The sequence below is a fragment of the Caloenas nicobarica genome, chromosome 1, assembly GCF_036013445.1.
Source record: "Caloenas nicobarica isolate bCalNic1 chromosome 1, bCalNic1.hap1, whole genome shotgun sequence".
Classification (NCBI taxonomy): Eukaryota; Metazoa; Chordata; class Aves; order Columbiformes; family Columbidae; genus Caloenas; species Caloenas nicobarica.
In genome coordinates this window covers 213606617-213633416 of record NC_088245.1, presented here as the reverse complement: position 1 = coordinate 213633416, position 26800 = coordinate 213606617, and the positions used below count along the sequence as shown (strand labels likewise).

General features: G+C 49.3%; 2 protein-coding genes and 3 non-coding genes across 6 annotated transcripts; 4 read left to right on the top strand and 1 right to left on the bottom strand.

Annotated features, from left to right (window-relative positions):
- The first annotated feature begins 3697 nt into the window (after positions 1 to 3697).
- Positions 3698 to 10544, top strand: RPS3 (ribosomal protein S3). The gene is made up of 7 exons (XM_065644455.1): positions 3698 to 3777; positions 5455 to 5585; positions 5844 to 5937; positions 7040 to 7134; positions 7873 to 8060; positions 9318 to 9514; positions 10476 to 10544. The coding sequence occupies exons 1-6, from the start codon at positions 3748 to 3750 to the stop codon at positions 9509 to 9511; spliced, it is 732 nt and encodes a 243-aa protein (XP_065500527.1). The 5' UTR covers positions 3698 to 3747; the 3' UTR covers positions 9512 to 9514; positions 10476 to 10544.
- LOC135984634 (small nucleolar RNA SNORD15) lies at positions 7528 to 7674 on the top strand. The gene has a single exon (XR_010605679.1). It is a non-coding gene; the product is annotated as a small nucleolar RNA SNORD15 (small nucleolar RNA).
- On the top strand, positions 8811 to 8958 carry LOC135984632 (small nucleolar RNA SNORD15). The gene has a single exon (XR_010605677.1). It is a non-coding gene; the product is annotated as a small nucleolar RNA SNORD15 (small nucleolar RNA).
- On the top strand, positions 9711 to 9847 carry LOC135984635 (small nucleolar RNA SNORD15). The gene has a single exon (XR_010605680.1). It is a non-coding gene; the product is annotated as a small nucleolar RNA SNORD15 (small nucleolar RNA).
- Positions 10545 to 13846: 3302 nt separating the features above from the next.
- On the bottom strand, positions 13847 to 21533 carry SERPINH1 (serpin family H member 1). Of its 2 annotated transcripts, none has more exons than XM_065644262.1 (5): positions 21453 to 21533; positions 17772 to 18385; positions 17477 to 17575; positions 16390 to 16622; positions 13847 to 16214 (listed from the first exon to the last, which is right to left on the bottom strand). In XM_065644262.1, the coding sequence occupies exons 2-5, from the start codon at positions 18352 to 18354 to the stop codon at positions 15912 to 15914; spliced, it is 1218 nt and encodes a 405-aa protein (XP_065500334.1). In that variant the 5' UTR covers positions 18355 to 18385; positions 21453 to 21533; the 3' UTR covers positions 13847 to 15911. The 2 variants fall into 2 exon arrangements, with proteins under 2 accessions (XP_065500334.1, XP_065500419.1); XM_065644347.1 differs by having other exon boundaries at positions 17772 to 18388; positions 21453 to 21532.
- Between the last annotated feature and the right edge of the window lie 5267 nt (positions 21534 to 26800).

The window sequence follows — 26800 nt, the reverse complement described above, 5'->3', positions numbered from 1 at the left end:
TAAGGTGGTGCCCCAACCTCTTTTCCTACCTGCATTAAATCCCAGGCATCCTCCTGAACTCGCCTGCAGCTCTGCTGCAGCTCCATGCAGCCCAACGGCCCCAGCTCCTCTTGGGGATAAGGCTCAGCTGGTCCCTCTGAGGACGGTGAGGAGCAACCTGCAGGCTCAGATGGGGGGACAGAAATTAGGGTGCCTTACGGCCAGGACGATTTCTTGCAGATATAGGGTTGAATTAAGCATGTTCATGTTCATGTTCAGCCACTGTCAGCAACACCCCCAGCTCCTTTTCCGCCGGGCACTTTCTAGCTGCTCTTCCCCGAGCCCGGAGCGCTGCCTGGGGTTGGTGTGACCCAAGTGCAAGACCTGGCACTTGGCCTTGTTGAACCTCAGACTACTGGCCTCAGAAGAGCACCAGAAGCTCACAAACACCTCAACAGCTAATTCTGTCCACACTACAGTCTAAGCCCTGAGCTCCCAGTGCCCCTTAAAACCTGGTTGCAGCCTGGCCACAGTCTCAGTCCCCAGGGGAGAGATTGGGAAGAGATAGATGGAGCTGTGGCTCCTAATTTGTGCAAGAGGAAATCCCCATGGACAGTAACTGGCACTTGAGGAGCATGGAGATGAAAAGAGAGGGGAGGATGGGGCCTTTAGAGAGACCACCAAGGTCAATGTGTTTTGGTAGCCTGAGAGCAAGGGAAGAGTGGGAGCAGAGGACAGTGGGCATGACTGGAGCGGGAAAGGGGGGACAGGAGTGAGGGACAGCATCTTCTGCTGTGTCTCTTCAATCTGGAGAGATCCCAGCCCTCTGCAGAGGGTGGGGAGAGAGGGTGAAGGGTGAAGGGTGAGGGACAGCCAAGCTTGGGCTGGTGCAGATGAAGGGAAGGAGTTGGTAGAGGGGAGGGTGTGATGGTTGGACACACCAGGAGTGAGAGAAAGGTGTTTGGTGACAACAAGAGGGGGCACAAGTCCCTCACCGGCACCTGACCTGGCAAAGTGGACCATGGGCTGCTCTGGACAGGCTCTGTCTCGCTGATGTCTCCATCACCTCTCAAATCCTGGACAAACGAATCCCTGGGGAAGAGGGAGGAGGGAAATGAGGAGAAACATGAAGCTTTTCCCACCCTGGTCGCCGTCTCCACTGACATCTAGTGGCAAAATAATCTCTTCCCTCGCAGAGAGAAGAGCTGGCTCCTTCCAGGCACTGTGGCCTCCCCACTGCTCCCTGCAGCGATATTGGGGTGCGTGTTGGAAGGAGAGGTGTTTACCAGCGCTGTACTGGTCATACTGGTATTCCCTGTATGGTTACATCTCAATGAGGCAACTCTGAGTAAACTGGTCCGTGTCAGACACCCTCATGCTCCCAGGTGGGAAAGGTCCCGTTCTCTGTCCTCGCTCGGAGGCTCGGTACCAGCTCCAGAGCGGAGCTGCCTTCTCCTCGCTGTTCCCAGAGTGATGCTGATTGTCACCCAACACATCTACAGAATCATAGAATCATTCCAGTTGGAAGAGACCCTCAGGATCATCGAGTCCAACCATAACCTAACCTAGCCCTAGCACTAAACCATGTCCCTAAGAACCTCATCTAAACGTCTGTTCAACCCCTCCGGGGTGGTGACTCCACCACTGCCATGGGCAGCCTGTTCCAATGCCTGACAACCCTTTCCGGGAAGAATTTTTTCCTAATATCCAATCTAAACCTCCCCTGGCGCAACTTGAGGCCGTTTCCTCTTGTCCTATCACTTGCTACTTGGGAGAAGAGACCAACTCCCCCTCAGCTCCAAGCTCCTTTCAGGCAGTTCAGAGATCAGAAGGTTTCCCCTCAGCTCCTGTTCTCCAGAGTGAACCCCCAGCTCCCTCAGCCGCTCCCATCACACTTGTGCTCCAGCCCCTTCCCCAGCTCCGTTCCCTTCTCTCAACTCCCTCCAGCACCTCAAGGCCTTTCTTGGCGTGAGGGGCCCAGAACTGCCCCCAGGATTCGCGGTTTGGCCTCCCCAGTGCCCAGCACAGGACGGTCACTGCCCTGGGCCTGCTGGCCACACCAGTGCTGGTCCCAGCCAGGATGCTGGTGGCCTCTTGGCCACCTGGGCACACGCTGGCTCATGTTCAGCCGCTGGCACCAACACCCCCAGCTCCTTTTCCGCCGGGCACTTTCCAGCCGCTCTTCCCCGAGCCTGGAGCGCTGCCTGGGGTTGGTGTGACCCCAGTGCAGGACCCGGCACTTGGCCTTGTTGAACCTCAGACAATTGGCCTCAGCCCATCCATCCAGCCGCTCCAGACCCCTCTGTTTGGCCTTCCCACCCTCCAGCACATCCACACTCCCACCCAACTTGGTGTCACCTGCAAACTCACTGAGGGTGCGCTCGATCCCCTCATGGGTTCCCTTATGGGGACCTTTGCTCATCAACTTTGCACAGCTTGAGCAGTCTAGCCCAAAAACGGAGGCAGTGGAGGAGACAGACCATCAGATGGAATTATTTACAGAGCCATTAAATGATGTTTTCCTATTTCTTCTTTCTTATTTTTTTGGTAATTCTGACATTTAATTTCTTCTTCTATTGCAAAGATGCAATGGGGTCTTTGCATTCATGGCTTTGCAATGCCCCTGCCTTCACCCACGGCCACTTATTTTCTGCACGGCTTTCCAAAAGAAGCCTTACAAAAAGCCAAATAGCTCATTTTGACCTTTTTTTTTGCCCTCATCCCCCTATCCGGTGGCTCCTTTCTGGGAGGTTTGCGAGGCAGAAATTCCCTTTTCTGACTCTTCCCAAACAGACCGTATTTCCCCACCGCTGTGAGGGTATTTTCATGTATCATTTCTACCCGTTATTATAATTTCTAATTGAAGTGGCACAACCAAACCCCTGTAATCCCCTACAAACCCTGACCATTTATAATAATAACAATAAAAAAGCCGCTTTCCCCATCTTCGGCCACCACAGAAGTTTCAAGAAGAGAAATCCCATCTTGCTGGTACTAATTTAACCCAGTGCCCAGACTGCAGAAGTGATAATATCATTATAGGAGGAAAACAAATCCCACAGAAGATCTGCCCTGGAGCCACAACTGTCCTGTTGACCAAATTATTTGTCTTTTAGTGAGGTGTAGGGACCTCGAGACGCTGCACACATAGAGCAGGAAAGACCTGCAATGGCTTTAAGTTTACGGTTAGATATCATTAATATTTACAGTTAACTACTGATAGTTAAGAGCTATTGTTAACATTCACATAAAGCAGCAAATTATGGGGTAACAGTAGGGCATCCTCTGGTAGCAGACTCCTCATTTTTCCATGAAAATTAACCAAATAACCTGTGATTTTTGCACCTTTTTCCTCATGAGCTTTGAGTGCCTAAAAAATAAAGGTTAAAAAGACTGTTAGGAGCCTGTTGCTGGGGGCTGTGCTGCTCCCTTTACCGGACGCTGCGCTCCCCTCAGAGCACCGTGAAGAGGGGGTGTCTTTACTGCCAGAGAACGCCCCCAAGTAGTAAATCGGGCTGAATTATATCGGTTTTGTAGCCGCTTTAACGTGGGCGTTCACAGCAGCCTGTCAGGGCGGGAAAACCCACTGACAGGTCCCAGCCTCCCCAACATGGCGGCGCGTCAGCGCACCGGGGAGACTACACTTCCCATGGGCCCCCGCCCGCCAGCCCACGTGATCGCGGCGGCCCAATGGGGAGCGGCGGAAGGCAGATATAGCCCTCCCTCTGGGCAGGGTTCCCTCCTTTCCGCCGGGCGGCGCGGCTCAAGATGGCGGTGCAGATCTCCAAGAAGCGCAAGGTGAGGGCGGCGGCCCGGCTCGCCGCGGCCTCGGGGCGCCTCCATATCGGCGGGGGCGCGTCGGAGGAGGCCCCGGGCTTCGTCGGGGCGGGGCGGCGGGGTGGGGATGGCGGCGGATGCGGGAGGATGGCGGCGGATTGGGGTTGGGCGGCCCGGCGGGGAACATGGCGGCGGGAGGCCGGGGTGAGGGAGCGCGCGGGGGCCCTGCGCGGGGCGGGGGGCGGGGGGGGGCAGCCATGGTTCCCCCTCACAGCCCTGCCTGGGGCCTGCCCTGAGCTCTGGGCCCTGGTGAGGCTCCATCTGCAGAACTGTGTCCAGTGTCCAGGCTGCACTGGGCAGAGAAGAACCTGATGAAGTACAACAAGGGCGAGTGTATGGTCCTGCACTTGGGGAGTGACAACCCCAGGCACCAGTGCAGGTTGGGGTTGACTTGCTGGAAAGCAGGATTGCGAAGAAAGACGTGGGGGTCAGCAGGTTGACCGTGAGTCAACAATGTGCCCTGTGGCCAAGAGGCCAATGGTACCTGGGCTACACAGGAGGAGTCTGAGCAGCAGGTTGAGGGAGGTACCTGCCCTTCTGCTCTGCTCTAGTGAGGCCGAATCTGGAGCACTGGGTCGAGTTCTGGGCTCCCCAGTTCAAGAAGGACAAGAAATTAGTGGAGGGAGTCCACTGGTGAGCTACAAAGATGCCGAGGGGTCTGGAGCATCTTTCTGACGAGGAAAGACTGAGGGAGCTGGAGCTGTTGAGCTGGAGAAGAGAAGCTGAGAGGGATCTGATCAATGGGATCAATATCTCAGGGTGGGTGTCAGAGGATGGACCAGACTCTGTTCAGTGGTGCCCAACGCCAGGGTGAGGGGCAACAGGCACAAACTGAAACACAGGAGGGTCCATGTGAACATGAGGAGAAACTTCTTTGCTGGGAGGTGCCAGAGCCTGGACCAGGCTGCACGGAGCGGCTATGGAGTCTCCTTCTCTGGAGACATTCAAACCCGCCTGGATCAACCCTGTGTGATCTGCTCTGGTGACCCTGCGTGAGCAGGTGGGTTGGACTGGGGGATCTCCAGAGGTCCCTTCAACCCCAACCCCAACCACCCTGTGGTTCTGTGACTCCCTGATCAGAGGGGCAGGGCTCTGCCTGTCTTGGAGAGAGGGGAGGTTTGGGGCCTGTGTGTTGTGAGGGTGGAAGTGGGAGCCCTGGCAGCAGGACCTTTGGGGCTCGTAAAGGGATGTGACCTCTCGAATTATTTTATGTAAATTCATAGCAAATCAGAAGTGCCACCACGAGACATAGCTATGATTTCTGCCTGAGGTGTGGATCAGGCAGTGGTGAAGGCTCCTGCTAGAATTGAGTTGTCTCTGGGAACTTCAGGAGAAATGCTTTTATTTCTCCCCACTGATACTTCCTTTCTGTGGGGGCAGAAGCTGTCAGTCTGCAGCATGATCATAGAATGATTTTGTTTGGAAGAGACCCTTAAGGTCGTTGAGTCTAGCCATAATCTCAATTTAGCACTAAATCATGTCCCTAAGAACCTCATCTATGTGTTTTTTAAACCCCTCCAGGGCTGGTGATCCTGGGGATGCATTGCTCATAAACTCGTTACATGAAGATTCTGTGTTCAGGCTGTTTGCTTTGACATGATCCATTTGTTGTTGTTTTGTTTTTTTGTTTTTTTTTAGTTTGTTGCTGACGGTATCTTCAAAGCTGAGCTGAATGAGTTTCTGACTCGTGAACTGGCTGAAGATGGGTACTCGGGAGTTGAAGTCCGGGTCACTCCAACCAGGACTGAGATTATCATACTTGCCACCAGGTAACTGTGGTGCTGCTGCTGACTTACGGGTGCCGTACAAGACTGTAAGGGATTCTGCTGCAGGCTGAAGATTAAAGTGATAAATATTAGGGTAAACTACTTGAGAAGGAGATCCTGAAGTGATCTTTAGTGACAGAGTAGTGTTACAGCCCCAAAACTAAGTTATATACTCAGCCTGGAAGCTCTTTGGGATGGTTACAGGTTCAGATGTGGAGACACTTTTCTCAGTCACACTGTACTTTTTTTTTTTTTCCCCAGAACTCAGAATGTCCTGGGCGAGAAAGGCCGCCGCATCCGGGAGCTGACGGCTGTTGTGCAGAAGAGGTTTGGATTCCCTGAGGGAAGCGTTGAGGTAAAACTGTCTCGGTTAAAACAGGAGTATGTGGGTTGTGCACTTAGATTTGTGCGCTGTCTGGATGGTGTCAGCTGAAAGGGGGTTTGACTTGAATATAATTTGGAGCGTGGTTTACCTGTTCTCACAAAACACTCTTGCACGGAAATACAAAATGCTTTGCTTTTTGTGGTATTTGAGTGCTGTCGCTTTGGCTGGTTTTCTCCGATTTCCCAACAAGGAGGATGCAAATAAAACTTAAAGCTTGTCTGTAGGTATTTTATAAAGAATGCTGCTGTCCCAATATTGAGGTGAGAAGGAGCTTAATGTTTTGTATTCGTGTGTTACCGTTTCCCTTATTGAATTCATAATGCTGCTGTCCTTATAAAGAAACTGTTTTGGTGCAGAAGGATCGTTGAGATTTTTGATTTAAAAGACAGTAAAGTGACCAGCGATTTCTCATCTTTTAATGTTTGAAATCTGGTGCCCGTACTTGTACTTTTCTGTAAAACAAATTAGCGGTGGGGGGGAATGTGTTGTCTGGGGCAATGCTCAGAGTTATTCCTGCTTGGCCAGTGTTGTTGGATCACATTATACAGTGAAAATTGCTGATTATCTCCAGCAAATGCTTAAACACAGTGGCACAAACTCACACAGCACATCAGGATTTGTCAGCTCTAGGAATATTGTGTGCATGATTTGGAACGTCTGCTTCTGAAGTATCAGACTTTGGGCTTTTGGAGATGTTAGATTTAATACACTCTCCCAGCTTTTAAAAATGAAATATTTTCTTAGATTTGATTTTAATAATTAAGTAGACTTATGTAACTGACGTAAAAACTGTCTGAAGTTTTTGTGGTTGTTTGGATACCTCTCTCCAGTGATACTGAATATTTTAAGTCTGTTTGAAGCAGCAGCTCATTGAGACTGCACCATGGGTATTTTAATAGTCTCCTGACTTTCAGTGGAGCACTGTGAGTGTTTCTCAACTCTACCAGGAGCAGGAGATGGGCACTAAAGGAGTTAAGGGAGTGTAGTGCCCGAGGATAAAACTTCTGCATGTTAAATTTAAAGTATCTTGAAATACAGCCCTGTTTCTGAGTTTACTTCTTTTCCTTTCTAGCTCTATGCCGAGAAGGTGGCCACGAGAGGTCTCTGTGCAATCGCTCAGGCAGAGTCCTTGCGGTACAAGCTTCTGGGAGGTTTAGCGGTGCGTCGGTGAGTAGAGCAAGTTGAACGTGATTGCACAGTGAGGAAGTGTGGGATTCAAATACCATTTCATAAAAAAAACCTCCTTGCCAACTTGTCTTTAGTTTGAAAATTTAACCTAGTCATGCTGTGCTTGGAGAGGACAGTTCATATTTTTGATAATTCTACCATATAGAAGCTTTTTGTTTAGTCCGCAGTTACTTTTGATAGTAATTCCTAGATAATGTATTTCAGATTTAAAAGTTGAAGTCATAGAGTATATTAGATTACACGTTGTCTGACTGGTATGCATAAAGCTTGCATTTATTTCTTTGTGAATAAATGAGCGGAAGAGTGAAACACAATTTCAAGCCTTCTGGCTGAATTGTAGTTCAGGTGACAGTGGCCTTGCTTCTTGGGTCCCTTCGGTGACAACAAGATGACGAATTAGAAGCGGGTGGCTCTTGTTGTGGTGCCTCTGCAGCGTCACGTTCTGTGATGCTGCATGTGGTTCTTCAGCAGGAGCGTCCTGTCATCGTTGATTGACTTAGAGGCATTTGTCTGAGAAGGGACGAGGAGCCACGCTCCTGACGTGTTACAAAGAATTGTCGCTGTTCCTACAACCTTACAAGGACCATAAGTCATAAGAGTTTTCTTAGGCTGCTAAAACAGTGTCCGTGCTTGAAACTGGGGTAAAATGCCTCCGCGGAGCCATGTGGGTTTGGCAGCAGGAGTAACGCAGTGGCTGTTGTTGCTCTTTTCCTTCAGAGCCTGCTACGGTGTCCTCCGCTTCATCATGGAGAGCGGTGCCAAGGGTTGTGAGGTGGTTGTGTCAGGCAAACTCAGGGGTCAGCGTGCCAAATCCATGAAGTTTGTGGATGGCCTGATGATCCACAGTGGAGACCCGGTGAATTACTACGTCGACACAGCTGTGCGTCATGTCCTTCTGCGGCAGGGTGAGTGGCTGGGATGCAGATCCCTTTGCAGCTCTTTTGGTTCCTTCTACTCATGCTTCAGAGCCAGAAGATCTCAACTCCTGGTGTTTCGTACCTGCAGGTTGGAGGTTTCCCTCTGTCACCTGTGGGGTGGCAATTGACATGATTTTGATCCTGCAGAGTGGTTCAATTGTGCTAGCACTAGTTGTTCTGACTCTGAAGATCTGTTTTCTTGGGCTTTTGCAACTAAGCTCTCACTGTGGAGTTTGCACAGTACATCTGAAGTAGAACTTTTTTTGCATTACGTGAATGGGAAATGGAGAAAGGCGCCATCAGCAGAGGACAGAATTTCATATAGTCATCCCCGTCATCCACTTTTCTAGTGGGGATTGAATGTTTCCAGTTGAGAATGGGGCTTTAGTTTTTCCAGATACTCGTGTCCTGTGGCCTCTGAGGTTGGTAGCAAAACAACTTACAAATGGAACATATATTGAGTTTAAGAGCTGTTGGCAGTTGGGATTCTTGGCTCTTGGGGGTTGGCAGACAGAACGTGGGTGCTACAAGACCCACAAAAAACAAGTGCCAGGCACTTTTCCCCCATAACTGTGCCCTGGCAAGTCCTCCCAGCTAAACCAGCCAAGCATGCTTACACTTGTCCTTCCCCCTGGTAAAGCACAAATGACTTCTGCATCTTAATTGGCTTTGGGTTATTTAATTGCAGAACACTTGATGCAGGGATACCAGTATAGGCAAAGCTGCTCTCCACCTTCCCTTCGGTGATGATACGATGACGAGTCAGAAGGGATGTCCTTGTGTCACTGCAGCCTGTTCAGTGCCATGTTCTGTGGTGCTGTGCTGAGGCTGCCTTGGCCAGGACGTCCTACTCATTGGATGATTTAGAGGCATTTGTCTGAGAAGGGATGCAAAAGAAGGAAAAAGTGCAATTTCCTAGGAAAGTGAGCAGAGTTGTCCCAGGAGGGACAGTGTTTAAAACCAGGGTTAGCCTGACTTAAGTATATAGCATGTTTTTAGTCCCAGGCTGCAGTTAGTGAAGGCAATGAATTGGATAAAGGTAAACACGCTGATTTAAAATGCACAGTAATTAGACTTTTAAGCTTTAGTACGTTCGTGTTAATCAGCTTGCATCTTCACTGTTGTCAGGAGATGTTTGTAGTGTGGATGGCATATTTTATAACTTTGAAGCTTGTCCCTGCTCCACGTGTGCTTGATATTTTGTGTCAAATGAGCATGTCTGTGTTGTCCTGTCGCTCTTTGCAGGAGTACTGGGAATTAAAGTAAAGATTATGTTGCCTTGGGACCCAAGTGGAAAGATTGGCCCCAAAAAACCTCTGCCAGACCACGTCAGCATCGTGGAACCCAAAGAAGAGATCTTGCCCACCACCCCCATTTCAGAGCAGAAAGGTGGCAAACCAGAACAGCCAGCGATGCCTCAGCCGGTTCCCACTGCCTGAGGGGTAAGTCTCTGCGAGTGGTGGGAGGTAGTTTTGGTGAGAATTCAGGCAGAAATGGTGTCACGTCACCAAAAAAGCTGTATGGTGGCTGGGATACTGGGGGAAAAGTTGCTGCGTTGTACCTGGTGCAGCGATCAGCTGGCTTTAGAGTATTGCCCTGGATGAAGGTGTAGGACACTGCAAACCCGCTAAGCACACCCTTCAGTGACGATGAGATGACGAGTCTGAAAGGGAATGTCCTTGTCCAAGTGCCCTTTTTCGTGTTGTGTTCTACAGCATGGATTTGGGGACCTTGGGTCACAATTTGAGTGACTTAGAGGCATTTGTCCGAGAAGGGTTCAGTGTCTTGGATATTTTCACATCGTACCACTTGCTACCAGTGTGCAGTTGACTGCACAAGGTGTATATTCCTTATATGGGATCCAGTTTGGGATAGACTTAGAAGCCAGTAACATTGAGCACAATGTATAGACTAGTTTTGTAAGTAAATAATTGAAGTTTGAAATCCCATCTCCCTGAATGAGTAGCTTCTAAGACGGAAATTAAAAACTTGAAGTTGTCTGAGACCTGCTCTGGGTTTTTCCCAGTGAAAACGTGCAACTTGCTGCTTTTAAAAGTTTGCTTTGCTTTTTCCGATTAAAGCAGCAGGAGGCACAGGGGCTTGTGGCCTCTCGTAGAGCTTTTTTAGCTGCTGGTGAACGCCAGGCTGTGTTCTCTGACTGAAACTGGCCTTGTTTGAACAGGGGGGAGAGTTCAAGGAGTTTGCAGGGCCACAGCGAAACAAGGGGATCTGACTTGCAAGATCTGCTCCTGTGGGGAAAAGGAGATCATTGTCTAAAATGCAGGAAGGGAGAGATACCATTTAATTTGAAAACTTGGAGCCTGTTCAGTGTTTTGGATAGAAGAATGGTTGTGGGGAAATGGTTTGTCACCATCTCACTCAGTATTTTATTTTTCATTGTAGGGTTTGTAACATCTACAACCAGAAGCTTGGCTGTCCTGAAAACATCTCTTAATAAAATCACAAAAGACAGTGTTTGTGGAGGTGCTTTATTTTTTTTTGCAAGATATCTTCCAGGAAAGCCTTGCTCCCACCTTTGGTATGAAAGGAATTCAGTTGCGTTTCTTCCAGCTTGCATTACCTTTTTGGAGTGAACTTCTCAGATCCTGATCTAAACAAAATGGGGACAAAAACGCTGATTTTTGTGAAGAGCTGGAGCAGCGATCTGATGTTTAGAGGGTGATGACTAACTCCATGAACTGGAGTAGTACCACATCTCCAGTTACATACCAGTCCCTTTCTCTGAGATTTCCAGAAGGGGGAGCTTTTTTTAGTGAGGTCCAAAGCAGTTGCAGTAGCTTAAACCTTTTTGGCCTCGACTGAAGTGTTATTATAATCTGCTAAATGCTTTTTTCACCTCTGTACATCCATTTCTATTTAATTCTAAAGACATTCACTATGTGACTTTCAGGGCTGTAAACCATATAGGAGCATTATAGTTCCTGGTCAGGTCACCTTAGTTGTTGATGTGGGGTGAGACAAACTTGTGAGTAGGTATTCACATGTTAGTTGGGGAAAAAAAAAAGTTACACTCTGGATTTCAAGCTTTCTGTCCTAAGCTTTGAGAGGGAAATATATTTAAGTGATTGAGGAAGAAGTCCTCTTCATTTGAGGCTTCAGCAGACAGTCTGTTAATTTGTCACTGTATTAATAACTGGCTTTAATGAGCTGTAGGATAAGATCCTGAAGTTGATAATAGATGACAAGGTTACTTATGCTATGGAAATACATGGTCTGTAGGCAGGGATGTGTTTTCATGTCTGATCCATTGCCGTATTATTTACTTTTGATGCTTTTATTTGTGGTCCAGCTAAAACCCTGCAGCTGAAGTGGTGAGACTGAGCATTTGGTTAAGTTTCAGGCAGAGATTCTGGTTCTGTCAGCTCCTTTCTCAGCATGTTTTTCCATGTCCAGTGCAGTAATGGGAAAGAGGCTGTTGCGCACATTGTAAGAGATTATTTTGGGCAGAGGATCGAGGCTTTGTTTTGTTGAGAAGTTCAGAACCTGTCTGTTGCATTAACAAAAAATTATACAAATCTGCAAAACTTGCTGCTTTAGGAATAGCTTTTGCATCCAGATTTCCATTTCCAGGAGACTTCTCTGTGGGAGCTGGGCAGGCAGCTTGTGAACTGGAATTTCACACTGGCGGTGTTGGGAACTGGTCTGTCAGCAGCGTGTGTGGATGTGTGAGCCTCAGCCTTCCTGTTCCCAACTTCTCTGGCTGGGGACCTGGTGACATCTGTCGGAAACACGTCTCTTCTCAGGGCGTCAGAGAAGGAGGCTAATTTTGGGTTTCTGTGCGCATCTTTCAGTGGAAAGCTTTGAGAAAATGTTATTACATGTTAAATCTTAGTGCAAGTAATACCAATATGGATTTTTTTAAATACAAATTTGAATTTGGAAAATAGTAATAAAAAAGTGACAGACTAGCTTTGTCACTTTAGAGGAGCAGGAAATGTGTGAAAGCTGGAAGGCCTGAAGCAATAGAAGAGTGACACACAATGCAGGGCCCTGTGTTTTGTGTCTAAATTCTTACATATGCTTGATGAATATCAGGTAGAAATTTCTCCTGCAGTCCTTCAGTGAGGGTTGGCTTTCCTGCAGATCACTCAAATCTCTGTCTGTTTTAAAGCCCGCCAACCCAGTCCATCAGACTATTGATCTCACTGATGGAATCAAGAGATGTTTAGTTGCTTGTAAGATAAGAGATGTATGAGTAGTGTAAAAGTGGTATTGCTATACCTCTCTTCTTGCTAGACCCATCGTGTTGTGAGAAGTTGAGGACAACGAGGATTATCGCTCTGGTAAGACCCCCCTGCAGTGCTGGTCCAGCTCTGGTATCCTCAGCACAGGACAGACATGGACCTGTTAGGGAAGGGCCAGAGGAGCCACAGAAATGATGCGAGGCTGGAACAACTCTGCTGGGAGGATGGGCTGAGAGAGTTGAGGTGTTCAGCTGAAGAAGAGAAGCTCCGGGGAGACCTTGTGCGGCCTTTATGGACTGAAAAGGGGCTGAGAAGAAAGATGGGGAGAGACTTTTGAGCAGGGCCTGTTGTGATAGGACAAGGGGTGATGGTTTTAAACTAAAGGAGGGGAGATTCAGGCCAGACATGAGGGAGAAATTGTTGGCCCTGAGGGTGTTGAGAGCCTGTCCCAGGTTGGCCAGAGAGGTGGTGGATGAACCATCCCTGGAGACATCCCAGGCCAGGCTGGACGGGGCTCTGAGCAACCTGAGCTGGTGCAGATGTCCCTGCTCATGGCAGGGGGGGCACTGGGGGAGCTGGGAAGTTCCCTTCCAACCCAAACTATTTCTATGATTCTATGATTATCCCATAATGGTCAAGGTTTGCACATGTGAAATGAACCCCTCATGGTTGGAGTAAATGATGACCATGATGAGCTGTTTGAAAAAGCTGCTAAAGGAGCGATGTCTGGTACTCGTTCAGTTCCCCGTGTTGTGAGGGTGCCCATCCTCCCTAGGATGAAAAACATGAGCATTTAAAGCTGTTTGCAAGACGAGCCGGGGCTAGGATGAGCTCAGGAGCTCTGGAAAGCTTTGAAGTTCCTCGTGATGTTGCTCTTCCAGGTTGATGACGTTCCTGGGCTGTTACAGTTACTGCTGGAGGTTGCTGCTGTAATTTGCTGCAGTGGAAGTCTGATTTGGCAAAGCATATGGTGCTTTTTCGGTCTGTGAGGAGCTCCGTGCTGATGTGTGTGCTTGCACTTCCCAGATAAGTGCTATTTTTGGCCCAGGGAAAAGGGGAGGTGTTTGTGGCTTATTTTTCCCCTCCGACTGGCAGAAGTTTTCATGCTTGAATGGGCAGCAGGTTAATCCTTTGTCAGCAGGGTCTGATGCTGCTGGATTTTCCAGGTGTAGCTGTGTGCTCGCAGCAATCGTTGCAGGTTCTTCCAGCGTTTTTCCTTCTCTGTTTCCCTCAGTTGGATCCCAACTGGGGAAGCTTTGGGTCATAGGGTCAGGAAGGCTGGTCCTTGTGGCCAACAGCTCAATTTTATTCCTGTGCTGCTGTCAAATTTTTTTAAACAAACCATTTGCTGCTCTGTTAAATGTCAGAGCAGTAGGGGGCAGTAGGTCCTCTTACCTGTGACCTCTTAGCAGTGTCATGGGAATTCATGTGTATTTAGTGTCATTTTGGGCCATAATTAACCAGATTAAGGAAGGTGTATTTGATTTAAGGATAGCAAGGAACCCCTAAGCTCTTTTAAGAGTATTTTATCTCCACCCAAACCCTGCAAGTGACTGTGGCCGCCAGAGATTAATTGAAAAAGTTTTATTGCAAAAATTATACAACTGTCACTGTGTGGTACAAGAACAGACAATAAAAGCCACCAGACGCCTGCATCCACATGATGCAAATTATTCACAAAATCAGTGTGTTCTTGCCTTGCCCACCCCTTTTACCCGCCCCCCCTCAAAATCTTCTGTAAAATACTACAGCGTGTGGGTCTCAGTGCACTGATTCACCGGGTAGTATCGAGCATACATGCTGGGCTTTTGGCTTCTTGTACATTTGGGCACATCCTCACGGATTGTCTCCTACCTCCCAACATGGTGGGGAAAAAGCACCTGGGAATATGATCTGGGAAGAGGCTTAAGGACAAGAATGTCCCCTTTTGGCTGGTTTGGACTGGAATTAGGGCAGATGAGCTTTTCTGTGATTCTGTAACATTGCAAACCTGGTGAAGGCATGGTCAGGGCAAATTCGGGAGCACAAATTCGCTGCTGTATTTTTCCCTGTCGGAAACTCCTAATAAGAGACTTTGTAGCTGTAACTTAATAAATAAGTGGAAATAGTCCTGTGTGTGGTCTGAAAAAATGCAGTATTGGGCTTCGCAATCTGACAGGGGAAAAAAAACAAAAGCAGTGCAGTCACTCTCCTTGGTGGTTTTAAATGATTGACACTTAAAATTGTGATGCACAATTTCTCGTTTCAATAATCTTGTTACTTGCTTTGTGATGTCTTGGTGCGCAGCAAGACTTACCTGACACATGCTTCAGTGCTCATGGGATCATACCAGTTACCTAAAGATAGTATTAACCTGATGATATCCCTTGAAGATAGGAAGAGCCTCCAAGTCTAGGCTGTGAAACTTGCTGATGATCAGACATAAATACGAGTGTAACTATAAATACCTTTGTTTTTCAGCCTGCCCTTATCCAAGTCAGCCAACAAAGGGAGCTAAAAGATCATGGAGGAGAGGAGCTTCAGAAAAGGGTCATTAGGAAGTCAGGTAATGGCAGCTTTAAAGCTTTGGATTTAAACAAGAAGGTGACAGTAAACTTGAGCCACCTCCCTGCGAGAAGCCAGCAGGGTCCCTTGGGCTGCTACTGGGTAACTGGGAGACCCTTCCCAGTGGTAACTGGTAACTGTCTGTTTCCCAGCCCTATGTGCTGGTGCAGAAGCACCAAGAGAAGTGGAGATTCTCTTTTTGCCTGGTACGGGATGTTTAATTCCAGATGTAGGCCCAAAAGCCCCCTTTGTGATCCCCAGAGGTGTGGAACACATTTCTGTCATGAGTGTTGAAAGCACCTCAGGCTTCTCTTTCTAGAAGCCCATCTGCTCTTTGGCTTCTCTGCTAACACCATTAAGCCACTTAATTCTTTGTGATGCGTTGAGCACTTGGCACTTGGCTTTGCAGTGAGCGTTCTTGCTAAAAAGCTGATGGTTGAAGTCATCCAGATCAGGGTTAGGCAAGACAGAAGGGCATAACTCCATACAATCTCCATTCTTACATGCTGTCATGGTCCTTTACTCCCAGGCCCCAGAGCGAGCCGGACCACAGAATTTGGCCCCTCATGCTCTGTTATATACCACTGAAAATAGAAGAGAGAAGCAAGGAACAACTGCAAAGCGACCAGAGCAGCTCTGGTGTGGTCCCATATAGCGTCAAAGAGGGAGAAAATGAAGTGGCGGAGCTAAACGTGCAGAAGCATTGGAGATGGAAGGGTTGGAGGGCTCGTGCCTTTGCAGGGCTGGTGGTAGCAGCAAGGGATTTAGCAGGAGGCTTAATTTTAGTGCGGGGAGGTGAGAGGCATCAGCCTGAACATCTCAGCTGAGATGGTGCACACCAGTTCCCTTCATCTCCTGGTGACCCTCTTGTGCCAGGTACCCCTATTCCTCTCTGGAGGTGGGTTTGTGCAAGAAATTATGGGGGTGAGGTAAAGTGTATGCTGGTTTCTCATCACAATGCACCCTGGTCTGAATAGCACCCATAGTTCGAGAAGGATACAAAATAGTGTTTCCCCTTTTTTGAAATCGCCCACTAAAAAACCCACACAAACCAAAGCTCTTGGAAAAACAAAACAAAAAACCAAACTAACTACAACTCATCACGCATCTTGTCTCCTTTGGGCCTCACAAGCCTGCCGATGAAGAGAATGGAGTTGGTTTTATTGTCCTTGATCATGAAGATGAAGGGGTGGTCAGCATAGAAGAGCTTGGGGTTCCTCATCTCCTCTCGGCCGTAGATGTCAGCATCATAGGGGTTCCCTTCCGTGTCCCATTCAAGAGCAGTGGCGTGGAAGACGTTGGACAGGTAAAGGTCTTTCTTGCCAGAGATCTTTGACAGGTCCGCCTTGGTTTTGTCAATGGCTTCTGTCAGGCCCAGATCAGCCAAGTGTTTCTAGGAGGAGAGGAAGAGGTCAGCAACCCTCCCGGAGATGACACGGTGCAATGCTTTCCAGCTGTGGTTGGACTACCCGCTGGAAAAAGGACGATGGGCACAGATAACCCATCATCTTCTCTCCCACCCCAAAAAACTGTAAGGCCCAAACGTTTTCTTTAAGGCCCTCCTTTACCTGAAGGTCATGGCTGACTTCCAGGATGACTTTAGGCAGCGAGATGGCCACTGATCTCTTCTTCATCTTGCCAGCCCAGGTCTTCAGCTGCTCCCTGTTGAGCAGTTTCTCAACCCTCTCCAAGGGCTCCACGTGGTTTGGCATGATAAAAATCATGCTGGAGAGCTTGTGAGCTAGTGGCATCTCTACTACCTGGAGCTTCTCTGTCTCATCATCGTAGTAATTGTAGAGACCTTGAAATCAGAAGCAGCGAAGGGTGAAATGTGGAGCAGAGGCAAAGCTACCTAGAAACTTGTTGTGAATCCACCCTGGACAGCAAGGGAAGCAAGTCTGAACGCTGTTTTGGGGACTGGGCCAGCGTTTCCCCCTGGACTGGATACTCGGGAGGCCAAACCTCGACTCCTGGAGTCAGTTTTGGGCCCTCACACCAAGAAAGGTCTTGAGCTGCTGGAGTGAGTTGAGAGAAGGGAACGGAGCTGGGGAAGGGGCTGGAACACAAGTGTGATGGGAGCGGCTGAGGGAGCTGGGGGGGTTCAGCCTGGAGAACAGAAGGCTGAGGGGAGACAGGGACACAAAGAAATGGCCTCAAGTTGCACCATGGGAGGTTGAGGTTGGATCTTGGGAACAATTTCTTCCCCAAAGGGCTGTGGGGCATTGGAACAGGCTGCCCAGGGCAGTGGTGGAGTCACCATCCCTGGAGGGGTTGAACAGGTGTGGAGATTAGTTTCTCAGGGACATGGGGTAGTGCCAGGGTTGGGTGAATAGTTGGACTCAATGATCTTGAGGGTCTTTTTCAACCAAAATGATTCTATGCTTATTTGAGTTGGCAATAACTCAAAACCGCAGCTCTCATTTGTGTGATGAGCTGGGATTTATTCCTAACAGCCAAGCACCCCATAGTAACCACGGATTCTCTCTGCTGACGGAGAGATGGAATCAGCAGAAGCAGCACACCCGGCTTTGTTCTTGCTCACTTATTATCCATGAAGCAAAAGAATCTTGGAAGCAGTTGGAAAACTGGGTAACAGAGCAGCGGTGAAAATAACTCTGGTTGGTCTTGACATAGGGCAGGAGGTTTGCAACTTACCTGTGCGATGCATCATGGGAACTCCCACGGTGTAGGAACGGCTCACCATGAAGCCACGGTTGTCCACCATCTTATGATGGAACCTCTCATCCCAGTGAGCTACAGGAGAGAGAAATTCAGCCTGTAAATAAAGGGAATGGGTGGTAATTTTGTGCCCAGTTCCTAACTACTTGCTCTGAAAACTGGCATGTATCTGGTGGACGTAGGATTTGTTCACCTTCCCCTCTCGGCTGCTGTGGATTAGCTCAGGTTGGGTTTTGGGTCACTTGTATTGAGAACTGGAGTTAGAACTTACGCTTGAAGAACATGGCGTTGACAATGAGGGCTCCATCAGTTTTCTCAACGTCTTTTGTGACCTCTGGGAGTTTCCCATCTGTGGTCTGGGCTGCCCACTCGTTAATGGATTTCAGGGCGCTCCTCTTGTCTCGGAAGTTGATCTTGGAGTGCTCGTAGTTGTAGTGTTTCTTGCTGTTCTTCACAAAGTCATCGGCGAAGGTGATGGAGGCCGGGCCGTACAAGCGGTTGCCAATCTTCCAGGTGACGTTGCGGGCCGTGCTGTTGCTGACCTCGTTCAGGAGCTCGGACAACCCGCTGTGCACGTAGTCATCGTTCAGTTTGTCCGCACTGAGCACCGCTTTGGCTTGGGAGGCGGTTGCGGCCTTGCCGCCGAGAGACACGAGGCCGAGGGAAGAGGCCACGACCACGGGGGACAGCAGGATGTTCTCCATGTTCTTGTCTTTCGCCATGGCGTGGTAGAGGTTGAAGGCCAACGTCGTGCTGCGGTCAGCCAGCGTGGTGGCCTTGTCGCTCAGCTTTCTGTCCTCTGACGGCACGGCCGCGACGAGGCCGCAAAGAGCAAGCACCAGAATAATCCACATGGCTTTAGCGGCACCCAACACCTCTGAGGACCTGCTGGGCAAGAAGAACTCAGCGTCAGCAAGATTCAAGCCCTTCCTGGAGCATTCAGAGGCCCCAGGGGCTCCTCCAGTGAAACCGAAGTCCAGTGATAGCCAGAGCATGAACACTTCACTTGGGGTACAACCATCCCAAGTCTGCGCTGGGCTTCCCCCTGAGCGGCAATTAATCTTCCAGATTAAAAAACTTCCTTTTTAAGCAATTTTACCATATTACTATATGTTCATGTACAGTAAACCTTGTACAATACGGATGGTGAGAGCCTGGCCCAGGTTGGCCAGAGAGGTGGTGGCTGAACCATCCCTGGAGACATCCCAGGCCAGGCTGGACGGGGCTCTGAGCAACCTGAGCTGGTGCAGATGTCCCTGCTCATGGCAGAGGTGGCACTGGGGGACCTTTTACGGTCCCAACCCAAACTATTCTGATTTCTATGATATGATTTAAGGGGGGACCAAGGAATGGAAGCAACAGATAATTTTGTCCCCAGAGTAGCAGGTCAAACCTCTGCCCTGGTCAGGAGAGGCTAAAACTGGGATGTTAACACTGCGCAAAGGCCACGTAGCACAGTGCTGCCTGTTGATCGTCGGTGTACGGCCGGGATCATCCTCTCTGGGGACCCAAATCCTGAGCTTTCTAGACACTAGATGGAGCCCATGAGCTTCCACTGAGCTAAGTCAGAGGGGACCTTTGAGAACATCCAACCGTGTCTCGTCAGCTCTTGGTTTTGCCTGCACAGCCCTACTAGGGAGGTCCAGGGCATAGGAAGGTGGAGGATCCCTCCTTTCCCCCACCAAGAGCCCCGTCCCGGTACATTCACACATTAGATAAATGCATCTCATTGCAGCACAGGTGCACCCATCCCCACTGAGGGCTCTGATCTACTAGATTTGATAAATCTGCAGACTGACCGGTCCTAAACACCGTGCCTGGAAGCTTTTTAGGGCTCAACCCCCTTGCCTCTGTAGCTAAAACCTGTCCCCAGATCTTCCCTCCCCCCTGACTTCACGCTGCTCACAGCAAACCTTCCTGACAGCAGATCCCCAGGGCTCAAATTCCACCCTCATACCCAAATCCCAGCATTTCCATCGTGCCCAAGGCTACGGTGGAGTTGCGTTCTTTGGTCCTCTCCTCCCGCCCTGCTCTGGGTCAGTCTTGGAGGCTTCTCCTTGCATGCAGACACAAAAAAACGGGCTGCAACGGGGCGGTTTTAGGGTTAAAGCAAACAGGGCAGGAAGCGAAGGGCCGGCTGGGATTACATATGGAAGGAAACATGCACATCGCCCGGAGCAAAGCGAGTGCGCAGATGTACCAGGGATCCTTTGCCAGAATGGGAATTAATGAGCTTCGGAGGGGGAGGAAATTTATATCCTAAAATCCTTTTGGGAGCAAGCCTTCCGTTCAAAGGAAGAGCGATCCCGGCTACAAATAGCAAAGATTTGTGTGACAGGCTCAAAACTGCCCTTGATGCACTTTTAAGGTGCAGACAGTATTGGGTGGGGCAAGAATCTAAAATCCGATTTGGTTTTTTTTTCTTCCCTTTTATTTCTAAAAATACCTTGAAACTCTTTCATAGAGAGGTCAACGTTTGCCTCTTTCATTCTGAAAGAAAACAGATAGGAGTAGTTCTCTTGTGAGCAACGCTTACATCTTCAACTCAAAAAAGGTTCGTTACTTCAGAGACTGGTGAAAAATTTGGCTGGGCTGCGATGAGTGACGCATCCCGCGGCGGTGAGACGAGAGAAATTTTGCCCATCATTGGATTGCGGCTGAGATAATTGGTGAATTTATAACCCCGGGTGAAAACAGAGGGAATTCAGGGGAAGGCGCAGCCGTAACATCCTCTCTTGTGTTCTTACGGCCCAGCCCTGTGATGGGACGCCCCGTGCCAACGTGGCATCCCGCAGACCTCCTGGGGGCTGTCGGGACCCACTCTCCCGGCAAGATTCAGAGGTATCATCGCCCAAGACAACCAGCTAAAAGCTCGCACCCCCTCCGGAGCCACGCACCCCTTCCAGGACCGCATTTCACCAGGACAAAGCCGCAGGACGGAAGGCAATACAATCAAAAGGCCATTTCCATGTCAGCAGAGGGACGCGAGGCTTTGTTAAGCCAGGCAGAAGGACAGGGTTAGTCGGGCTTGGCGCAGGGAGGCTGTTGCGAGAGCTTTGCCCCCCACGCTGGGCTGGTGCCCAGGGTCCCGCAGGCTCCCAGGCTGGGCAGGAGCAGGAGGTTTTCTCCAGCCAGGGCTGCTCTGGCGCCACTTGGACCAAGTCGGTTCTTCTCTTATCCCCCTTTTCTCTTTCTTCACCCCCTGACCAGCTGGGCCACCTTGTCTTGGACCGGGCTTTTGCCAAGAAAGCTTGGACCAGATGATCCTTGAGCTGCCTTCCAACCTGATCTTCTAGAATTCTATGAAAGTTTCTCCTGGGTGCAAAAACACCTCTAGCAAACTGGAGCGGGGGGGCAGGCAGGGGAATGTTTTAAATGTCTGTTCTCCAAAACCAAAACCAACTTGTGGGGCAGTGTGTATCCAAATCATATCCTCAACCCATCCCCAATGCATCGTACCCCCTATGCAACCCCCTTTCCCCCATGCAACTCCCTTTCCCCATGCAACACCCCCATGCACCCCTTTTCCCCCACACAACCCCCTTTGCCCCATGCAACCCCCTTTCCCCCCATGCAACCCCCCATGCAACCCCCTTTCCCCCTATGCAACCCCTTTTTCCACATGCAACTCCCTTTCCACATGCACCCCTCCATGCAACCCCCCTATGCAACCCCCTTTCCCACCATGCACCCCTTTTCCCCAATGTACCCCCTTTCTCTGCTGCCCCCCCTTTCTCCCATGCACCCCTTTTCCCCCATGCAATCCCCCCATGCACCCCTTTTCCCCCATGCACCCCTTTTTGCCATGCAATACTCCGCCCCCCGACTTCTCTGCCCCATAGGGCCACACAGGAGTACGCAGGACCCCAAAATTAGACCAGCCTTCCGCAATCTCAGCCTGGCACTGGTCCTGCAAGCCCGGGGCTGCCCCGGTTGCCCCCCCGCCCCTTACCTGCAGCGGGGTGATGCTGGGCTGGGGCTCAGCTTTGGTCGGCTCCCCCTGTGCACCTCCCGGTCCCGAGGAGGGGGTATATAAGGGGCCGGGGAGAAACTTCTGGAAAGTTGGGAAAAAAGCCTCTTAAAATCCGCCTTCGGGAGGGAGAGGAAGGGGAGGATCCGAACAAAAGATCTCTGGGCTCTCGCCAATGGCAGGGAACGGGCCGCCCCGCTGCTGCTGCGAGGGGGAGGCCGGCAGGGTTTTGGGGGCGGACACGACGTGTGTGCCTCCTTGTCCTGGAGCTGCATCTCTGCTTGTCCCCAGCCAGGGTTATGGGAGCGTTTCTCAAGCCAAAACGGGGCTTTTTTGCATTTTTACGGCGCACTGGTTCATCTTATTTCCCTCCCCCCAAGCCTGGCACTTCTTAAGGCCAGTGCATGAAGTGGGTGATTCATTTATTTTTTCTGGAGTGTCATCCTCCATGAAGTCAAGGGTGATGCAAAGGGCTTCAGCCATGGCTGGAGCAGTCACAGACAGTGGATGCTTCACATCTGCACCTGGTTCAAGCCACATAGAATCATTTTGGTTGGAAAAGACCCTCAAGATCATCAAGTCCAACCATTAACCCAACATTGTCACTAAATCATGTCCCTGAGAACCTCATCTCTGCATCTGTTCAACCCCTCCAGGGATGGTGACTCCACCACTGCCCTGGGCAGCCTGTTCCAGTGCCCGACAGCCTTTTCCGGGAAGAAATTATTCATAATATTCAATTTTGCCATCTGAAATGTCCCCCTGTTCAGTGATACCCAAGAGGACCTACATTTGCTCTGCAGGAACCTGATGGCCATGACACAGACAACTGGAAAACTTCCTTATATCACTGTATCCCACACAAATGCTGGTTTTCCATCCATCTCCCCATCTGCGCTAACACCCACCTCTCTTTCTCCCCAGCAGCTGGGCTGACGGAGCAATGAACGTCTGACCCACTATTTTCCATTCTTCCAAATCTGCCCCTGCGCCGTCGGCGTGAGATCAGCAGGTTGGTTGTGGTCTATTCTTCATCGTAGCTTAATAAAGTGACAAAATCCTCATGGCTGGCAAACTTATGTAGTTTAGCGAGGCATTACGGCAGCAAATATCCCCAGTAATGCTGAAAGGGTTAAGTGCTCATGCTGCCTGGTGCCAGACTGCCTGGCCCAGAGCGCTTGCAGCAAAGTATGTGCCATAGAGAAGTTTCTGCACTGAGTCACGAGTATTGAACGCTGCTCGGGTTCAACTCTGTCACGTTTTAAGCCGGCATGAGATGTTTTTAATGGCAATCTGGGATATAGTATTATTCTAGGTACCAGAGAGTAATTAAGCACCATCCTCATTGATGGTTATGAATTAGCTGCATCATTGTGTTTTCTAACTAATGTCTGTGTCTTCTCTTGCTTCTAATCACTACATAATTTCATTTTTTCCCCCTATTAATGCTGGTTTTGGCTCTGCAAGTTTCTCCATTTCATTCACAAGACAGGGGTCTTAGTAGGTCATTGCTATAGTAGAAAAAAAAACCCTGATTTAGTCTTCTGGCTTTGAATATTCTGCCCTCAGATCTGGCTTGTTGTCTTGCATTGGGATCATCTCATCTTTCCATTGTCCACTTCTCTACACAACATCAGTCCACCAATTTGAGAAGATGGGGTCAAAAAGTGACATTTTTCTGCTGTCTAAACCGTTCAGATGATGCCGTGTGAGTAGATACTCCACACCTCAAAAGTGGGGAGGTCTTTGAGCCCTCTCCGTACAAAATTTGCCACCAGCTGCAATAAACCAGCTCCCCAGAACTCTAAAAGCAAAACAAAACATGCTTTTCTACGATGCTTTCGCTCACCGCACAGTTTGCAGCAACAAGGCCTTGATAACAGCAGTAGCAGATAACGGGAGGTTGGCTCTGGTCGCTGCGTGTCTGCTTCTGGCTATGAGAAAAATCATTCCATTTCCCAAAAGCCTTTCTTTGTGGCCAAATTGATCCGTGTGCTGTCATTTGCACAAAAAGTTGCAGGGGAAAAGCACCAAGGGGTCTCACACACTACGTGACCTTTTGGGTGCCAAACATGAAGTCATTTCTGATGCTTGAAGGCCCATGGTTTTGTGTGACTTATTTAATATATATATATTTATTTTCTTTTTCAGTGGCGCGTGTGGAGAAAGAAATACCTGAAAAAAGCCCAACACATTTCCAGCTGACACGTTCCCTGGACATTTTGCATCCAAGCAGGTACCTTATGCTGAAATTTTAAATTATAACTTTCCTTAACGATCCTAATGGCCTCATAGTGATGCTCAGAGATCAGGTTCTTTCTGAGAAGCATTCAGTGGGGGAAAGAGGTTTGAAGTACCTCAGACATCGTATTTTTGTGTACGCTAGTGAGTATTTGGAGCAGTTTTCATGTTTTTGTGTCTGTATAAATGATCAGAATGTGGCCCCAGGGTTTTTATAGCACAATCTTTGCTTTATTATGATGTTGCCGTAGCAAAAAATGAATTTGCAGCTAGCAAACAATTCAATACACAGGTGAAATGTTACTGGTCTGTACCAGCAACAAGTACCAGCTGAGAAATGGGAAAAGCCCCTTTAAACTTCCAGTGTCGGCCCATTTTCTCTGCTAAGCTCTGAATTGCTCCACCTTCAAACCTTTCTGTGTAATTACTTCCCATGCAAGATTTTTTTTTTCTTCCTAGTGAAATTTCAAATAAACTCTCAAACTTTTAATCTTGATCTTTTTCAATGCCTCTCAGCACCAAACTCCTTTGAGACAAGTGCAGGGCTCTGTGCTTCAGTCGCTTTAAATGGCTTTGTCTCAATAACAGGAATTTGGAGTTGAATAAAAATAGTTCTTAGTGTTTGAAGACAGGCAGCATATATTTCATTTTTTACCTGATTTTTAAATGTATATTTCCCCCTATTCTTGCTATCGCTAATGGTCCCATACTACTAATTCATCCCCCAGACAACACAAGGATGTGGACATGCAGAAAACGAGTCAATTCTACCAAAATGCCGGCAAACAGCTTAATCTTGACCATAAACATATTTTCCAGGATAAAAGCGTTAGGAATCAGGCTGATCTGCATTGCGGGGGGAAGATTTCTCTTGCTATGGAGTGATTTCCCAGCGCAATCGGACTCTGCGGATGCTCCGGTCCCAGCCCCCACGGTGCCACGTAGGAGATCCCACAGCCACGGGACGGGGGAGAGGAGCGGGAAGGGGGGAGCGATATGGGAGTTGCCTTCTTCCGTCTTTTCTGCCTCTTAAATGAGAGGTCTCAGCTGCCAAAAGACACATCCACTTCTCCAGCACGACTCCTCCCCTCCAACCGCCCCCAGCTGCACAACGCGCTCGTGTGTAGGACAAAACTTACGTTTCTTATACCGCGAGTTATATTTCAAGTGCAGTTATGCTCCCTTTGATTTAGGGGGATGCAGAGCTACTGAGCTATAGCGTACTTTAATTTAAAAAAAAAATCGGGATATGGGTTTGATCCTACACGCTCCGACAAAGCAGAGGGAGATTTGCAGCCTGTTGTTGCAGTGTCAGAGATGAGTGTGAGGGAGCCACTGGGGTGGAGGACAGTGAATTCCAGTTGGTAGTGGGAGCCCTACACCCAGTTCTGTGGTAAACAGCCCCTGCCCAGCCGTAAAACATCTGGACTGATGCTGTCGTGGTCGTTCGGCTTGTCTTATTTAAAGCAGTCTTACCAATTGGCTTGATTATATATTAAAGGAGCGCTTTACCTCTATAAAAGCAAACACTGCAGTCTAACGGGCTCTTTGGATAGAACTTTTTAAATATAAACACCAGCAGCTTTGCATATTTACCCTTTCCTGTAGGCTGCAGTGACACAGGAGACTGACCCTTGGTTTTTTGCATCAGTGACAGAGTCTGTCATCTTTTGAGCTGCCACGAAGCCATTCTGGTGCAGGACTTCGGCTTTCCAGGATCAAGCATGGTCCACAGCAAGGATAGCAATGAAGGCGATTTGTAGAGCGGAGATACTCAGTCCCTTCTTGTAACCCTCAGCTTTAACGGAGCAGAGGATTAAAGCTTTTCACCACAATTACGAGCATGGAGATAGGCAGAAAGCTAACAGATCATTTTAAAACAGATCTCAGGCAGTCCTTTTTGACGCAGTTGCATCCACAGGAGGCAGATGGGATCTAATCTAAAAGGATTAGACTCATTAGTTCCAGAAGTTGATACTTATGGGGATGTACACTGAACATCCCTAATCCAGCAGGTCAGGGTGCTGGGATGGCACAAGTGCAATGGAGCACAGGCAAGCTGGAACCTGTTGCTTGCTCTAAAGAATCATGGAACAGTTTGGGTTGGAAGGACCTTGCAAGCTCATCCAGTCCAAGCCCTGCCATGAGCAGGGACATCTGCAGCTCAGGTTGCTCAGAGCCCCGTCCAGCCTGTCCTGGGATGTCTCCAGGGATGGTTCATCCACCACCTCTCTGGGAACCTGGGACAGGCTCTCACCACCCTCAGGGGCAATGATTTCTTCCAGGGGGACAGTCACTGCCCTGGGCCTGCTGGCCACACCAGTGCTGGTACCAGCCAAGATGCTGGTGGCCTCTTGGCCACCTGGGCACACGCTGGCTCATGTTCAGCTGCTGTCACCAACACCCCCAGCTCCTTTTCCGCCGGGCACTTTCCAGCCGCTCTTCCCCGAGCCTGGAGCGCTGTCTGGGGTTGGTGTGACCCAAGTGCAGGACCCGGCACTTGGCCTTGTTGAACCTCAGACAATTGGCCTCAGCCCATCAGTCGAGCTGGTCCAGATCCCTCTGTAGCTCAATCCTCCTTTGCCACTCCAAACTCATTCATGCAGTTTTAGGTGTCACGGAGCACTGGCTTTGCAGGCAGTAATGTCTCGGACTCAGAATCGCAGCTGTTTTCCCCCTCTCTGGCTTGCACATCCCTGCCTGGATCCTAGTTTGGCTGGAGCTGGCAGAGACCAGCTTTGTCTGAATAGACAGCAGACAAAGGATGGCAGTGAAGCTGAAAGGCTGAGCATCCCGTGGATCTGTGCCCTGGCCTGTCTGGTCTGCAGCAGCGCTGAGCCAAACTCATCTCTGCTATCCTGCAGTGCCCAGAGCTCGGGATGCCGGCTCCTGGCTTTCTGGGAGGTCACAGGGTGGGTTTATATCTCCAAATTCAGTGAATGGATGCACACATCCTCTGCAAAGCACCAGACAGCTTTTGCTTCTTCAGCAGATGTGATGGAGGAGAAAAAGGAAGAAGAAAAGAACTTCTGTTTCCCTGGATGGGGGGTGAATTCTCCATCCATGGTATCGTGCAGGTATGTCGTGAT